Raw genomic sequence first — 17,712 nt, 5'->3', positions numbered from 1 at the left:
ACTCTAAGACACAATTAGAAGCTGTATACAATTAGAACTCTAAGATTACATAATCATATCTTCTTGGATCACTTCCCATATTTACCAGGCTTTTGGGATGGGCTTTTAATCTCTCCAGGCAACGGGCCAATTTGGTTGGGCCAAATGACCTCCTTCAAATACAATGGATCGCACAAGTTTGTCATGGTTGCGTGCTCCCATGCACAACCCATGACGGTCCTAGTATGGTGTATCAAATATATTACAGTTTTTTTTCTGATAATATATGTTACAGTTAAACGATAACAGGCAGAATGAATTTAATTGGAGCTGACACTGGGGACTTGATTGAACAAAATAAAGTTCATCAGGGACTCGAATGCACAATCAAGAAAAGTTTGAGAACTTATTAGACATTTCCATATTGGAAGACGAAACACTGCCGTTTCGAGAAATTGTAGAATAGTCTCATCGAACCCCGCGTGACATGACGATATTACTGCGCTCAATTTCTGGCTCGATGCAAGGAAACTCATTTTCAATTTTCATCCCATTTCTAAGAATTCAGAAAATTCCATTCATCGTAATCGATCAGATCTGAGCGCAAAGCAGCACCGAAGCTCGCCAACAAAATGTCAACCGACAGCGATGACGAAGATGAGCTCCTTCAGAGAGCATTGAAAGATCAATCCACACGGGATCTGAATTACCAGAAACCGTCTTCCTCAAATCCCCGCAAACCAGTGGTTAACTTCGTTCAGCCGCCGCCGAAACCGAAGGGCTCGGCTTCTCCGGCACCAAAAAACCCAAAAGGGAGGAAGATGTCAATGGATGAAGACGAGGATTCGGAAGTGGAGATGCTGAGCATTTCGAGTGGGGATGAGGATGTTGGAAAAGATCCGAAAGGTGGAGCGGGAGGGAGAGGTCGAGGGAGGCCAATGAAAGATGACGATGGAGTATGGGATGGAGAAGAGCCTGATACCTGGAAACGTGTCGATGAAACTGAGGTACTATTTAAAATTTTTTTTTTTAAAAATTTGAAGTAGCTATTGAACGATGATTAGTGAAGGGAAGGGGTATTCTTTGACAGCTTGCTCGTAGGGTTCGCGAGATGAGAGAGTCGAGAACAGCTCCGGTGGCACAGAAGTTCGAGCGTAAAGCAACAACAGCACCAGTGGGGAGAGCGCTTAATACTCTGCAATCGTTCCCTCGTGGCATGGAATGCGTTGATCCACTTGGACTGGGGTAAATCTTTTTAGCAACTTATTATTGCCTGATATTGGTTGTTTGTTTGTGTTAAACGAATTCGCTGTATGCTATTTCTCATTAAGGTAAGAACGTGAGAAAAGTTTGTTCTATCATTAATTATTGTACTAATGTGACTACATGAATTCTTGTCTAGTCATTTTTTTCTAGCATTAACTGAAGTCAGTGGTTCCTCTATTTTCATCTGCTTTAAGTGTTTCTGCTAACCTGTGTTTTTGTATGATTGGCAGGATAATAGACAACAAGACCTTAAGGTTGATAACTGCATCGTCTGAAAGCTCTCATGCTGAGAAAGAACATCTTGATAGTAACCTCCGTGGTATATTTCTTTGCTTGTCTTATTCACTATATTTTCTGCAGATTATGCTTTGTAAATAGACTCTTTAATATTTAAGTTGAAGCTTCTCTGAGCATTATAACAGTATCCCTCTCTAGAACTGTATATCTGCAATCTAATACATATATTTTAGATAGGCATCACTCGTTTGAACTCCTCAACGAGTTGCTTTTTCTCCCTTGGATATTTTAATTTAATACCTAGAACTCTAATGCCAGTATATTTTTTTTGTGGTAAATAAAATGCCAGTGAATTATTAATTTTTTTGTAAAACTTTTCAGAGAAGTTGATGTATTTCTCTGAAAAATTTGATGCAAAGTTGTTTCTATCCCGAATACACCAAGATACACCTGCAGCAGACTTGGAAGCCGGAGCTCTTGGTCTAAAAACAGATCTCCAAGGACGGACTCAACAGAGGAAACAGTTGGTTAAAGACAATTTTGACTGCTTTGTCTCATGCAAAACCACAATTGATGGTAAAGCAACTAGCTTCACTTGATTCTGGTACTATTTTAACTGTGGCAGTGTGATGTTTGATGGGGTGAAAACCAATTTCTTCATTTACTCTTTGCCATATAAGTTCATTGATTTTAGATGCTTGGAAATAGTGCTAATGTGGAGAAAAAATGTTGCTTGCATAGATATTGAGTCAAAACTGAAGCGAATTGAGGAAGATCCTGAAGGTTCGGGGACAACTCACTTGTTTAAATGCATGCAAGGAGTATGTTCACTGGCAGATCGTGCCTTTGAGCCTCTATTTGAGAGACAGGTTGGTTAACTACACTGTTGGTTTGCTTTGAAATCAATTAATTCTTGTGCTATTCAAACAGCATGGAATATAGATTTTCTTTTGTGATTTGATGTAGGCTCAAGCAGAGAAGATCAGGTCTGTTCAAGGAATGCTTCAAAGGTTCAGGACGCTTTTTAATTTGCCAAGTACAATTCGTGGGAGCATTAGTAAGGGCGAATATGACTTGGCCGTTAGGGAATACAAGAAGGCAAAATCAATTGCTCTCCCCTCCCATGTAAGCAAGAATGCATGAAATTGCCATGTAAAAGATGTGAGCATGGTTTGTTTAGTATTTGGTTGTAGCTCAAGTAGTAAACAAATTTTGAGCATGGTTTTAGTTAAAATTCTACCCATAAATCCGTTGTATCTATATAAATAATTTGTTGTACCTTATTTATATGCATTGATTCCCTTATGGCTAACATCAGTGTTGGACCCTTTCTTTTATTTTTTATGCATGTTTTACATAATTTTGGTGCCATATCTGTATTTAATTAATACAATTTCACATGGAATTGCTCTTTTCCTGCATAAGCAGATGAACTTAGCACTATTCTTTATTGTCAGGTAAAAATACTAAAACGAGTCCTTGAAGAGGTTGAAAAAGTGATGCAAGAATTCAAAGGCACGCTTTACAAGTCTATGGAAGATCCACAAATAGACCTAACCAGCGTAAGCATTTGCCATGCCGTTTTCAATATTTTGACAAGCTATACTATTGAGGAAACGAACTATTGATGTTGAGCTAAGACCTAGATGGTCCATGGATTTTTGTTGAATTTTGATGCTCATGATATTAAAATACTATTGCTCTATCTTAATGGCCCATAGGAGGCCCCCCTCCCCCCCCAAAACACACACACAACTAAATCAATTGTATATTGTTAAAATTAACCTTAGCAAAATTTTTGTTAGCTATATGGATAAGCTTTGAATGGGGATAAAAGAAAACATACAAGTTATTCTACAAAACCAAATGCCTACCATTGACAAGTCAATGAAAAGATTTCCTTAATTAATGATGTTGGAATGCTCCTGTTCTCATTTGAGTTGTAATGTTCCATTATCTATCTGCCACTCTTGTTACCTTAGCAGGTGTAGAAGTATTGGATATTTATGCTGAAAAGTCATGGGATTGTTGAACATGGAATCCTGATATTTTTCTGTTGGACAAGTAAATTGTTGTGACTATTCAAGCCTGAGATTGAACAAAAATGCCAACTTTGTTTTCACCAAATATCTATGATAGATATATTATTTATGTATATTATTTTATTTTTTTATTAGATGATTGATTATAGTTATATTGTCTTGATTATAGTAACATAATAGAATGCTGATGTGGAGAGCTAATAAAAAGATCGACTGACCTTGGACTAAATCATGGAAAAGAGCTTCACCTAGTTTTCATTAATTTATGCCAGAATAAATGGTTATGGTTTGACTAGTTAAGATGGTACACCTGCAGTTTGTAAGGACTGACAAGTATTTCTGATATTTTGTTGTCTCATGTAGCTTGAGAATACAGTAAGGTTGTTGTTGGAGCTTGAACCTGAGTCAGATCCAGTGTGGCATTATTTAAATGTACAGGTTAGTGAATTCTGAACTTTTCTGTAGAGTGTCAAAAACCTCTATAATTTTTTTCCCATTCTGGTTAATGAAATTTTCTCTGTCATATATTTGCTACTTGATTTTTTTTAAGTGCTGGGTATTTTTCTCACAAGCTAATTGTTTTGTTGTCCGGTAAAATTTCCATCCCCCAACCCCAAACAAGTGCCTTACATCTAAGATGCTAGTGATGAAGGCCTTTTTCCAAAATTTTGAAGAACACTTATTTAAGTGAAGATTTAGAACAAAAATTTCTTTTTCATCTGGGTTGTATGAGCTTCTAATACAATAACCTTATTTTCTCAACCCTCATTTAATTATGGTTTTGTCATACTGTGAGGTCAGATTTGATAATTTGAGACTTGTGTTTGGAGAATTTGGACAATTTTAGATTTTGGATTAGTTTTTGAGTGTTCGTTTTAAAATTATATGGTCCTACATTGGTCAGTCTTGTGCACCAGTTGATTTGAGTTTTAGCAGATATGGTTTACTTCTAATTGCTGGTCAACCATAAGCTTGATGAGAGTAGAGTCCAGGAAGCTCTTGAGTGCTTCTAAACAAATCGGTTTGAATCAAATTGCTAGTTCTCTAGTGCTTCTAAACAAATATTTGAGACAAATTGCTAGTCAAGTGACTTGAAATTGATAATATAGCCTATTTCAAGAAGAGTGCTACCAAGTTGACTTGCTTACATTTCTCTTCTACGAAGGTCAAGTCTCTAAAATGTTCTGGTTTTTTATTTGATAGAATCATAGAATTCGAGGGTTGCTTGAGAAGTGCACTTCAGATCATGAAGCACGAATGGAAACTTTGCATAATGAGTTACGTGAAAAAGCCATCTCGGATGCTAAGTGGCTCCAAATTCAACAAAACTTAAGTCAGTCAGTAAGTGCTACTAGCTAGAAATTTGATCTGATATTTGTGTGAGGAAAACTCTTGGCTGTGTCTAATGAGGTTTATTTCATCTTTTTTTTCTGTTACTCAGTCGGATGCCAACTACTCTTTAGGGAACATTGAACTGCCTATAGAATTGCAACCGCTGGCCTTGACTGGTGAAGAGGTTGATGTTCTTAGAGGAAAATATATCAAAAGGCTAACCACTGTACTTGTGCATCACATACCAGCTTTCTGGAAAGTGGCACTTTCTGTTTTTAGTGGGAAATTCGCAAAGGTACTCTGAACATTGTCTAAATCATATTGCAATATTTTATAAAATTATGCATTATATAATGTCCGTATTCGCATTTCTTCTCATACAGTAGTCTAATTGTTTGAGATCACATTCTTTTGTTTTTCTATACCCTTGGCTTCTTCTCTGTGGCCTTGTATTCATTTTTGTAAGTGTTTTTTTCTTAAATACAAGTTTTCAATATAATAATGTGATTCATTGAATTGAATGTTTATTCTGGTTTTTGTCTTTCAGTCTTCTCAGGTTTCTGATTCTTCAGGAGGTAAAAGTGAGGAAAAAGTTGGAGATGGGAGATACTCAAGTCATTCTCTCGATGAAGTTGCAGGAATGATGCGCGGTACAATATCTTTATATGAAGTTAAGGTGAATATGCATTGCTTGGAACTGTTTAATGTCTTGCTTGGTTTACTACATTCATGGTGTGGTTTTTGCATTCTGAAACAAAGAGGAATGTAAGAATGAAACTTATGATGCTTTAGTTTGCATCGGGTTATTTTATTTTGAGTTATTGTTTGAAAAAGTTAAGTCTTTGTAACCTATTTTCTGTTCTCTTTGTGTCCCTGGAGTTCTCTGAAATATACACGCATTCATTGTTTTCTAGTCTAGTTTAACTTCAATCAGAAACTAGGAATCTGGGTGTATTTGTAGACCACCAACAATAAATATTCATGATTCTTCTTGAGTTTCCGTCAAATAAGAAATTGGTCCAATGGCATAGAGAAGACTTTCTAAACTGGTTGACCCTTTTGTCAAATATTAAATTGTCTTGGCAAGCTTTTATGAATATGCATTTTTAAATTCCTCATGGGAGTACCAAGGGTTTTTGGGATTTCATCCAGAAGAATTGTGTGGAAAGTTGGTTGTTGTTGCTGGAAGGCATGGTTGATTTGTTTCATTTAGATGATTTCTGACCATTGAGATTATCAAGTCTGGGGTTTTCCCTTCTTGCTGCTTTCTTTTTGAAGTATGCTTTATGCTGGAATCTGGATAATCCTCAGGGGCTGAGATAAAATGGTGACCAATATTATTCTAAGGGTTTTCTAGCTTAATTGCTGGATTTCATTATCTAACTCAGAATTAGATTTAGGTACTGTTTGGTAAAACCGAAATTGATTCTGGAATAGGTCTTGAATTTGTAGCTTTCAATTTGAATTGTGTAAACTGCAGTATGTTTTGGAATTTAAATGCTATTTTGATGATTTTAATGCAGATTCTAAACTCTTAAAATTATCTTATAGAAAATTTTTGTTTACAGTCACTATTTATCTGTTATAAATGAAATTAACATTGAATTCTAGTTATACATTTGAAGTTTGTGAATTCTACATTTACCAATTAAATAATTTGAAGAAGCATAAATCATTGAATGGGGTAACATAAAATAATAAATAAAGTGGGTAAAAACCTAACGTAAAGAAAAGATTGTGAATTAAACGCTTTATTCATGTATGGTGGTTGCAGAGTTAGGGATGATGTTTGCTGCATTAAATTTTCATAGGGTTTTGCTAAGAGTGTATTCGGCAAAATATGTATGTGCATGCTTGTGTGTGTAGCGTACAAGAATTTTGGTAAACACTAACAACTATATTCCCCAATTACATCTTGACTGAGCCTACTCCTTAAACAACAGCAACAAGTGTATTCTTCCCTTCTGAACAATTTTATTTTTCTTCTCTTAGTCAGATTTGTTAACAAATCCGAGTAACAAATCCTCAAAATATTAAATCATTTAACAAATCAAAATGCAATGTTTCTGGTCCTATCAACTTGCATTATTGTTTACTTTTGTAGTAGCTCTTACTGGGTTTGCTGTTGATATAGGTCCTGAATGCATTCCGTGATCTTGAAGAATCTAGTCTTCAGTCGTACATGAGTGATGCCATAAATGAAATATCTAAAGCATGCGTTGCTTTTGAAGCCAAAGAGTCTGCTCCTCCTATTGCTGGTATTCCTACTTTCTCTGAAACTGTCATTGACTTTTAACTATTCTGATTGCTTCCATTTTTTATCGGACAGTCATGGCGCTCAGGACACTTCAAGCAGAGGTTACAAAGATTTACATACTAAGACTTTGTTCTTGGATGCGAGCATCGACAGAGGGGATAACTAAAGATGAAACTTGGGTCCCAGTATCTATCCTTGAAAGGAATAAATCTCCATACACCATCTCTTATTTACCTTTGGCTTTTCGTTCAGTTATGACCTCAGCAATAGATCAGATCAATATGTAAGTGTCTAGAGCTTATGATGTTGAATTTCTAAGAGGCATGGTTAGTTATAATGTTGTGTGAGTAGAGTAATTCATAATTTATATATATTAAGTTGTTTGTAAGTGGTGTTACTGTTCAAACTTAATAAGGTTGTCCATGAACTATTGGATACCAATAATTCCAAATATCTTTTTGTTTGAGTTCTCTGAGATGGTTTATCAGAGTGTAAGGTAGGCTTAGTATTGCTGACTGCAGATGACTAGGAGAAGGCCAATACTGCTGCGTTTATCCTGCCTATGCCTACCAAAAAAGAAAGAGTTCTCATTTTGTACATTTTGCCTTACTAGTTGCATTGGAATTGGCAGTTTACCATGAATACATGCTGAAAAGTGTCTAGAAATTGTCTGGTTTTTCTAGGCTATAGATGAGTTAAACTGTTGGTTATCCTCTTGGACTTGGTTTAATGAGAAGCTTGCTCAAGATGGATTCAATGATGACCTGGATGATTTGCTTGTGAATCCGTTTCAAGTCAGCTTGGCACAGACGTGGATGAGCTGGTCTTGAGGGTTATTGAGGACGCTCATTTTTTGGGCTTGGAAACATATTCATATTTAAAACTGAGTTCCATTAATTTATAGCCAATTTCTTCAGGATTTCTTACCTTCAAAACATTAAAAATTGAAGAATTGTTGATTGTAATAAACCAGTTTAATCCTGAGATTCAATGATTTAATTAGCTGAGAGCCATTTATCTAAGTTGCTAGCTAGTTCTAATGTTATGGAACTTGAACTCAACTTGATGCTGTCAGATGCATTGTTTATTTATTTATTTTCTAAATCAGAAGGAATTTGAATAGCCTTAAAGCTATTCTCTTAGCCTATTTGTGGTCATGTCAATTTTATGAAGGCATTTGTTACTGATATGCCATGATATATAACCGGAAGATCCTCTGTAGGAATCTTTCTGGTTCAAGGTACTAGTGCAAATTTGAAGAGATTGTATACTATTATAGCATTTTTTTAACGGAAGATTTTTGCTAGTTAGTCAGATCAATTTTTGGAAAAAGGAAATCAGAACAAACTTGAATAGTTTTAGGTGTACAACCAGAATGTTGGTAGGAGTTTCTGATTCATGGCAATAGTGCAAATTTGAGAACTTCTAAATTTTATAGCGTTGTCCATATTTTTTTAATATTGTCTGTGAAAAGGCTTTTTTTTTTCATGTTGAGCTTCCTGATAGCTATTTGTAATATTTAGTATCGAACATATTATATATAATTGAGGAAGTATATATTGTTGGTTTCTCTTGGTGAATTCTTCACCTCTTTATGCTCCTTTTTTAAAGCTGTTTCATATGATTCCCCTTTCTTCTTTATGCAAGGATGATCCAGTCTCTGAGGAGTGAGGCTACAAAGTTCGAAGATATGTTTGCTCAACTTCAAGAAATCCAAGAATCGGTTAAGATTGCATTTCTAAATTGTTTCCTGGATTTTGCTGGTATAATTGAAAACAGCATTTTATTTTGTCTAGAAGATTTTGAACTGTTTCCAGTTTGTCATAATTATGTGCATGTTGACTAGGTCATCTAGAGCATATTGGAATTGATCTTGCCCAAAACAAATCAAGCAAAGAAGGTCTGCATTTGCAAAATGGGTTTTCCCATGAATCAGAGGAGGAATCATCATCTGATCTCCCAGGAAGTATTGTTGATCCACATCAACGGTTGTTAATAGTTTTGAGTAATATAGGATACTGCAAAGATGAGCTTTCTTCCGAGTTGTACAAGAAGTACAAATGCATTTGGCTGCAATCCAGGTATATTGGGATTCTTCACAACTAATACCTTGAGCATCAATCATTCTAAAGTTTTTGTTGCTTGATATTTGTAGCCATTCATTCTTGTGGTATTGGAATGAGACCAAATGTTCCAGTGCATTTAGTTAACTATTCAAATTATACCCCCTATCCTTAGTAGAAGGAATCGCTTGGCCTACATAGCTAACCCATGTTAACTTAAGTTTTTCAGTTGCTCAATTTCAGATGTAGATGTTGACATGAAATATGTATTTTGTTCACTATTTGCTGATCCTATGGCCTGTAAATGCTGTAGGGGCAAAGATGAAGAGGAGTCAGACATACAAGAGTTGGTAGTGTCTTTTACTGGACTTGAAGAGAAGGTCCTTGAGCAGTATACTTTTGCTAAGGTATTACAAGATTGCTTACTAAATTTTGTTGAAGTTACCCGAAATTGTTGATTTATTTAATTTTTTTAGAAAGAGAACAAGCACACAAACATAATGGGAAAAATTGAGTAAGCTTGTGAGCTTTTTGATTTTTTCGAGTATTATCAACTGATTGAAAAGCCAAATATGAACCATTATTGATGAAACACTTTTCCATCATTGACATTGTTCTAATTCCCCCCCCCCCCCATTCAGGCAAATTTGATTAGGACAGCAGCCATGAACTATTTGTTAGATTCTGGTGTTCAGTGGGGATCAGCACCTGCAGTAAAAGTAAGGAATTTGTGATTTCCCAATTGGTTATCATTTTATTCCTTTGGTTAGTTTAGCAAGTATTGTTTATCTGCAAGTGGTAACCCAAATTGCTCTTATCTTCAGGGTGTCAGAGATGCAGCTGTCGAGTTATTACATGCTCTGGTAGCTGTACATGCTGAGGTACTTACCACTATATAATTCATGGACATATGAACTTCATTTTTTCTTTAAGTTTTACCTGTTGTTTGTGTGTTTTACATGCACAAGTGATTGTTTTGATCTTTTGTCTTCTTGACTGTCAGAGAATTTAGCATTTGAACTCTGAAGCATCATCTCTCTTGATCTGTTTAAGCAACTATTTTTGTAGTAAATCCAATAATTCGTCTGCTTGACTAATTCCTCATCCAGGTCTTTGCTGGTGCTAAGCCCCTCCTGGACAAGACACTTGGCATTCTTGTGGAAGGTCTAATTGATATTTTAATCAGTCTTTTCCATGAGAATGAATCTAAAGATCTCAGTTCACTTGATGCAAATGGTTTCTGCCAGCTCATGCTTGAGGTATTTATGTGACATTTTTCTTTATTATTGTAATGTGCTCGACTCTGACCATTGATTACTGCTTCCCTTTTATGTGTTACAATGATTTAATACTTACTATTGTCCGTTAATATCCTTTTTACAACTGGGAACTGATTGTTATGGTTTGTAAGCACTAGGTTCTTTTCTTTTCATGGATGACTGTGTAGTCTTCTAGGAAAATGCACATATTCCACCCTGTCTTTCATTTTCTCCTTTTCCACACCCGATGTTGAAATGAAATGTTTCAAGGGAAGTGATTTATCCATTTTTGCTTAGCATCAATTGATTGATTGAAAAATATATATATTTTTACAATTACCTGTATTTGTGATTTCTTTTTTGTTAGAAATGAACTAGAAAACTTCAAGTCTTAAGATCTACATGGTTGATTTCTGTGAGATGCGTCTTTTGCAGCTTGAATATTTCGAGACCATTTTAAATCCATTTTTCACGAGTGATGCTAGGGAGTCTATGAAGTCTTTACAAGGGGTGCTGTTGGAGAAAGCCACTGAAAGCCTCTCTGAGGTTGAAAATCCTGGGCACAATCGGCGGCCAACTCGTGGAAGTGAAGATGCTGCTGCAGATGAGAAGCAGCAAGGAGCATCTGTATCTCCGGATGACCTGATTGTAAGATTCTTGTTCTTCTAGGACGTCTTCCTTTATTTGTTCTTTTATGGAGAAATTTTTAACATGTTGGCTGTTGACATTGACTTGCTTTTATAAAACTATTCTTTCACTGAGATGAATTATAACTTCAGTTTCGAGCATACATGTAGTTTCCAGTTTAGTTTCATGTCAGGAGCCATTATCATCAGCTTCTTCAGTGAATAAATTGTTTGTCTTTGGTTCCATTCAATGAAATATCATCTTAACGTGTCGGCTTTCCCAGGCTCTTGCACAGCAATATAGCTCTGAATTGCTGCAGGGAGAGCTTGAGAGGACTCGCATCAATACAGCATGTTTCGTGGAGTCACTCCCCATGGAATCTGCTCCAGACTCAGTAAAAGCTGCATATGCATCTTTTAGAGGTCCAATGGACTCTCCCAGCAGAAATTACAGAGGCACACAAGCAACGGGATCCCCTAGTTTCACTCAGCGTAGGCGCAGATAAATTAGAGCCACCCCAGCAGCAGCCATATTCTTCGTAAAAAGTAAATTTTTTTTCCTTTTGATTTTGATTTTGATTTTAATTTTGGTTTCACTTGTTGATGATACATACGATTTTGGAAGACATGCATTTGTCTGTTGTAAGTCATGGGTCATGAACTTCAATTGCTTTGATAGGTGGGCTAAATTATTACCTTGTATTATTTTCCATGTTTGTATCAATGAGCACGCAGTCTTTTCTAAAAGCCTTTTGATTAACTTATATATATATATATACACTACTTTAGTTAGGATCATGATAAAAAATGAAAAAATTGTGTGAAATATTTTCCATGTTTGTCTTTTTCTTGTTTTTTTGGTGATGTAATAATTACGTTTGAAGTATTTTTATTTATATAAAATTTGACTTCTCGACATCTTGTGTTATATAGGTTTTAACGAGTTTTGAGTTATTCTTAAAGTTGAAGCAAAGAGATGAATTGAGTCTTAGCATGGATGAGATTTGGGTTCAAATGCCCAAAACATGTAATTTTTTTATTTAATTTTAAAACTTATGAGATTATAAGTAAATTAAAAATTGTATAAAAATTAAAGCTAAGAGATGGAAATTTCGAAGTAATTTGTCGCACTTTTATTTGGTAGTTTTATCTAATTATTTAATTGTTTTTGGAAGAAATGACATTAAAAATATGGAAAATTATCTTATCTAAGAGTTTTTTAGATTTGATTTTACATGGGGTTGAGGGTGTGACTTGTATTAAAGGGTAATATAAATAAATGGGACAAATTTATAAATTATTTGTCAAATAACCTTATATTTGTTGAACTGTTAGTTTTTTAAAGTAAAAAATGAGTACTTCTTGTATCTGTAAAGATGGATAGAGTTTTAAAATATATAAATAAAAATTATTTCAAGTGAGAATACAAGAAAACCTTTAATTTTGTACCCAATTTTATTTGAATTTCTTAGAACGTACTTCGTTAAGTCAAAATCTTTTTCCAGATTTTAAAATTTATAAAATTATTTTATTTCAAAAAATCACATCTAATAAATTTAATAATAAAATTTAATAATATTAACAATTAAAATAAATTAAAAAAAATAGAAGACCTAACTTCCGGGGTAAAATACCAAAAAAAGTCAATTTTTTTTAAAATTTACCGAAATGGGCCTGGTATTTTATTATTTACCGGAATGAGCCTTTTTCCCCTAAATCGAGTTCACGTCAGCGCGATGTCAGGGGACGTGTCAGCAAATCGCGTCCATGTAAGCGCGGTTTGTGTCCATGTCAGTCAGTACGCCTCTGGGACGCGATTTTGCCGTGTTTCCCAGGTTAGAATTTTTAGGGTTTTTAGGATTTTTAGGGTTTTGGGAGAAAAAAAGTAAACAAATAAGGGATTACGGTTTAGGGTTTTGTAATTAAATTAATTAAAATTTATTGAAAATTGGATCACGTTTCGTGTTTATGAGTTTTTAAGATAAAATCAAAGAGGATGATTTATCAGAAGGATTTTTGAAGTCGTGCCCACGTGTACGCGCTTTTGCTATAGTAGGTCCTGGAAAATAGTTTAAAAAACGCTTCAAGCAAGATGCTTTATGAGAAAAATTTGTGAAATCGCGCCCTCGTGGATGCGCTTTTGCTACAGTTGGTCCTGGAAGAAATAATTTCGAGTTGACGTTTCTGAGCAAATAATTTAAAAAAACGCTTCAAGCAAGATGCTTTATGAGAAGAATTTGTGAAATTGCGCCCACGTGGACGCGCTTTTGCTACAGTAGGTCCTGAAAAAATAATTTCGACTTGACATTTCTAAGCAAGTAGTATAAAACAACACTGCAAGCAGGATGCTATTTGAGAAGAATTTGTGAAATCGCGCCCTTGTGGACGCGCTTTTGCTACAGTAGGTACTGGAAAAATAATTTCGACTTGACGTTTCTGAGCAAATAGTATAAAATCGCTTCTAGCAGGATGCTTTATGAGAAGAATTTGTGAAATTGCGCCCATGTGGACGCGCTTTTGCTACAATAGCATGTTTGGGCTGAGGCTAGAAATGAGGCAAAAAATGTTCTCAGAATGCATAAGTCACAGCAGAAACAATTTAAAGAGGCTAAGAAGGTTAGAGTTTCAAATATGAGTGAACGTATTAGTGCTGTTATTTACTACGATGGTGAGGTTTGCCACACCGAGAATGGTGTTGTTTTTTTGTCAGAGAATACAGTGCAACTGGTTTTTAACCAGAATATAGATTTGACAGAACTTCGTAAAAGAATTAGGCGTAAAATTTTCGGAACGACGCCAATGAAAGTTCTGTCTATTACGTATCGATTCTGTTCTTCTGTTGATCCGGTGACATATGACTCGTTCAACATAAAAGGTGCTCGTAGCTTGGAGGCAATGGTGCAGACTCATCTTGCTAGTGGAGCACCTTATATTGAGTTATATGTACAATTTACATCGTCAAATGATGTACTTGCGACCGGTGTTCGAGATGTATACACGACCCCTGACCGACATTCGGTTAGTGGGTTACAAAACACGGAACAACCCATGTTTGGTAACGGTGTTAAATGCACATCCCCCGCAAGACACTCTATTGGTGGATAGGACATGTATGTCGATGGCTCGATGTTTGATGCTGAAAATACGTACTGGGGAACGGCATCAAGTTCTAGTGGTTGGCAATCTACATCCAATTAGGGACGTTATAAAATGCCTAGAAGAAGGGATGATGTACTCCCTACGACGTCAACCGGTGAGGGGACCTCGTACACTGCAGATGATTGTGGGTTAGAAGATGACTCCGATGTGGATCCACCTCGAGAGCCTGGGCTCAATGGTGCAGAAGTTGGCTTATTTTTTGAACCAGAGCCTATTCCAACAGAACTTGAAGATGCTGAAAGGAGTTCAGATGAAGAAGAAAATCCACGATTCAAAGCATACTCACCTCCAACCCACATGCATAATGTGGATCTATCTGCAGATGATGCGTTAGAGTTTTCAGATCTACCATAAAGTTCAGGGCTAGATTCGGGTGAATTTGAAGTTGGTAATCAGTTTACCAACAATGATAGTTTTATTGGTGCTTTGAAACAACATATTATCAAAAACGACGTTAACTACCACGTCGTTAAATCTAAATCTGATAAGTTTGAGGCGAAGTGTGCGGTGGAAGACGACACATGTTCATGGAAAATCTACGCCTCGTTAAGGATAAGGATAGGGTTGTGGGAGATTAAAAAGTACAAAGGTCCATATACATGTGCTGCAGGTACAGTATTGACGGTTTTTGAATAATACTTTTATTATGTAATGTTGTATTATTTAATGCACTCCGTTTATAGGTGTTTCACAAGATCATCCTAAGATGGATTCAGCTATGTTAGCTAGCTTGATACTACCCACAGTAAAAGCAGATCCAGGACTTCAGTGCCGGTGTTAATTGCCAATATCCGTAGCCAAATGAGGCACACGCCTTCTTACCGCAAGGCTTGGATAGCTAAGCAAAAGGCGTTGGAGAAGATGCATAGTGGGTGGGACGCATCATATAATGAAATATGGCAGTAGTGTCAAGTGCTAGAGAGATACGTCCCAGGTGCCATCACAGACCTTGAAACGGAACATGTGTACTACAACGGCCAATTGCTACGTGGATGCCAAGTGTTCAAACACCTGTTTTGGACCTTTAAGTAATGCCGAGACGCATTTGCATACTGCAAGCCATTGGTACAAATTAACGGTACCTTTATGTTTGGTAGGTATACTCATCGGCTATTACTTGCAGTGGTACAGGATGGCGGTGGGAGAATTTTTCCAATTGCATTTGCAATAACACCGGGGGAGTCGTCTAATGACTAGGATTTATTTTTCTCTAGGTTAAGAAGGTATGTATGCCCCCAACCTGATATTTGTGTTATTTCAGATCGGGGTGCCGGTATACTAGCTACATTTGATTGACATGGAAGCTTATGGCAGCACACACACCATCGATATTGCCTAAGACACGTTGCTTCCAACTACTACAGGCAATATTCATCTAAGAGCGAACAACAACAAGTGACCAACATGGGTATTTAGTCTATATCTGTGTTATTTCGTTTGTCAATTTGAATTAGTTTTATTGGTAGAAGTGGTATGTAATATTCGCTATGAACTTATATTGGCAAGGTATGAAATAAATAAAGATCGTTTTCACGAGATGTTGGCAATTTTACGTTCAATTAATGAAGAAGGGACAGACTACCTTTGTAACATACGTTTCGAACAGTGGGCACAAGCATACAACGGCGGCCTACGATATGACCATATGACATCAAACCTGGCTGAATGCATAAATTCTGTTCTTAAAGGAACGCGTCATCTACCGATAGCATCGGTTGTGCGAGAGACATATTTTCGTTTCGCGGCGCTATTTCCAAAGCGAGCAGCAAGTTATGCAGACCAGATACAAGGAGGCCATGTATGGTGCAGTAAGGTAGTTCAATAAATTAACAAGGCCAAGGTGTGGGTAAACACCATGCACACAGTGTGTACGATCGAGACAACTTATAGTTTCACGTGACAGAGTTTGACAGACCGCATCAAGGTGTTGTTGGCAGGAAATATCGTGTACACTTGCGAAATAGGACTTACGACTGAGGGATGTTTGATGCACTTCGTTATCCATGCGCTCATGTTATTGCAGCTTGTCAGAATCTCCATCTGGATTCGATGAGCTATGTGGACGAAGTGTACAAATTAGAAAACATGTACAACGTCTAGAGACACATTTTTCCACCGGTCCCAGATGAACGTAAGTGGCCGCCCGTATCTCTTGCTCCTTTTAAGCTGTTACCGTATAGAGAATTGCGTCGCAAACCAAAGGGCTGACCTTGCTCGACTAGAATACGTAACAATATAGATATCCGAGAAACAACCAGTCAACAGAAGTTGTGTGGATGGTGTAGGAATCTAGGCCATACAAGTCGATCATGCCCTAATCGCAATAGTTGAATGTAATTGTAAAAAAATTATATTTTTTCAATTATTAATTGATAATTGTATTGATTGTTAGTAAAATTATCAAATTATATCAAATTATTAATTGTTAGTACCAGTCAAAACATTTTTCCAAATCTAAGATTATGTGAATGTAAAATTATTAACTGATAATTGTATTAATGGTTAGTAAAATTATCAAATTATATTTAAGTTAAGGGTTAGGACTTTTAAGTTAAGTGTTAGGGTTTTTTATTTAAGGGTTACAGTTTTTAATTTAAGGGTTTAGGGTTTTTAATTTAAGGGTTATAGTTTTTAAGTTAAGTGTTTAGTGTTTTAAAGTTAAGGGTTAGGGTTTTTAACTTAAAGGTTTAGGGTTTTTAATTTAAGGGTTTAGGGTTTTTAATTCAAGGGTTTAGGGTTTTTAAGTCAAGAGGTTAGGGTTTTAAAGTTAAAGGTTAGGGTTTTTAAGTTAAATGTTTAGGGTTTTTAATTTAAGGGTTTAGGGTTTTTAATTTAAGGGTTAGAGTTTTTAAGTTAAGGGTTTAGGGTTTTTAATTTAAGGGTTTAGGGTTTTTAAGTTAAGGAGTTAGGGTTTTTAAGTTAAGGGTTAGGGTTTTTAAGTTAAGGGTTTAGGGTTTTTAATTTAAGGGTTTAGGGTTTTTAATTTAAGGGTTTATGGTTTTTAAGTTAAGGGTTAGGGTTTTTAAGTTCAGGGTTTAGGGTTTTTAAGTTAAGGGTTTAGGGTTTTTAAGTTAAGGGTTTAGGGTTTTTATGTTAAGGGTTAGGGTTTTTAGGTTAAGGGTTTAGGGTTTTTAATTTAAGGGTTAGGGTTTTTAAGTTAAGGGTTAGGGTTTTTAGGTTAAAGGTTTAAGGTTTGTCAATTAAATTAAGCATTTAATTATAAATTATAAATTTTTAAATTTTTAATAAATTAGTTTAGTGTTTTTAAGTAATAACTCAAAAAAGTTTCTATTTTATTACATCAAGTAATATCAAAATAATCAAAATATTTGTACAAATAAATTTAAATACAAAAATCATTGTTTGTACCCGCCGGATTCAGTGCCACATGGCGGCCGTCGATGGTTACGCGCTGGATTCCTCATTTGTCCAGCTTCCGGCGGTGGTTGTGGTTCCTCCAGTGAGGATTCTAGTTTTTCCGATAAGGCTTCT

At 35.9% G+C, this 17,712-nt stretch overlaps 1 protein-coding gene across 2 annotated transcripts; it reads left to right on the top strand.

The window, feature by feature from the left end:
• Nucleotides 1–473: 473 nt before the first annotated feature.
• On the top strand, nt 474–12,370 carry LOC107910454 (exocyst complex component SEC5A). 2 transcript variants are annotated; one of them, XM_016838287.2, is made up of 22 exons: nt 474–986; nt 1,070–1,224; nt 1,476–1,564; nt 1,864–2,058; nt 2,224–2,351; nt 2,449–2,607; nt 2,940–3,044; nt 3,888–3,962; nt 4,728–4,865; nt 4,966–5,151; nt 5,404–5,532; nt 6,991–7,114; nt 7,186–7,396; nt 8,761–8,876; nt 8,960–9,194; nt 9,490–9,583; nt 9,818–9,895; nt 10,001–10,057; nt 10,286–10,435; nt 10,871–11,083; nt 11,346–11,607; nt 11,995–12,370. In XM_016838287.2, exons 1-21 carry the CDS (start codon nt 612–614, stop codon nt 11,565–11,567), a joined length of 3,234 nt encoding a protein of 1,077 aa, XP_016693776.2. In that variant the 5' UTR covers nt 474–611; the 3' UTR covers nt 11,568–11,607; nt 11,995–12,370. The 2 variants fall into 2 exon arrangements, with proteins under 2 accessions (XP_016693776.2, XP_016693777.2); XM_016838288.2 differs by lacking the exon at nt 11,995–12,370 and having other exon boundaries at nt 5,413–5,532; nt 11,346–11,977.
• Nucleotides 12,371–17,712: the final 5,342 nt, after the last annotated feature.

This window comes from Gossypium hirsutum, chromosome D02 (assembly GCF_007990345.1).
Source record: "Gossypium hirsutum isolate 1008001.06 chromosome D02, Gossypium_hirsutum_v2.1, whole genome shotgun sequence".
Taxonomy (NCBI): Eukaryota; Viridiplantae; Streptophyta; class Magnoliopsida; order Malvales; family Malvaceae; genus Gossypium; species Gossypium hirsutum.
Note: the sequence above shows the minus strand (reverse complement) of the source record. Positions and strands in the feature narration are given on the sequence as shown.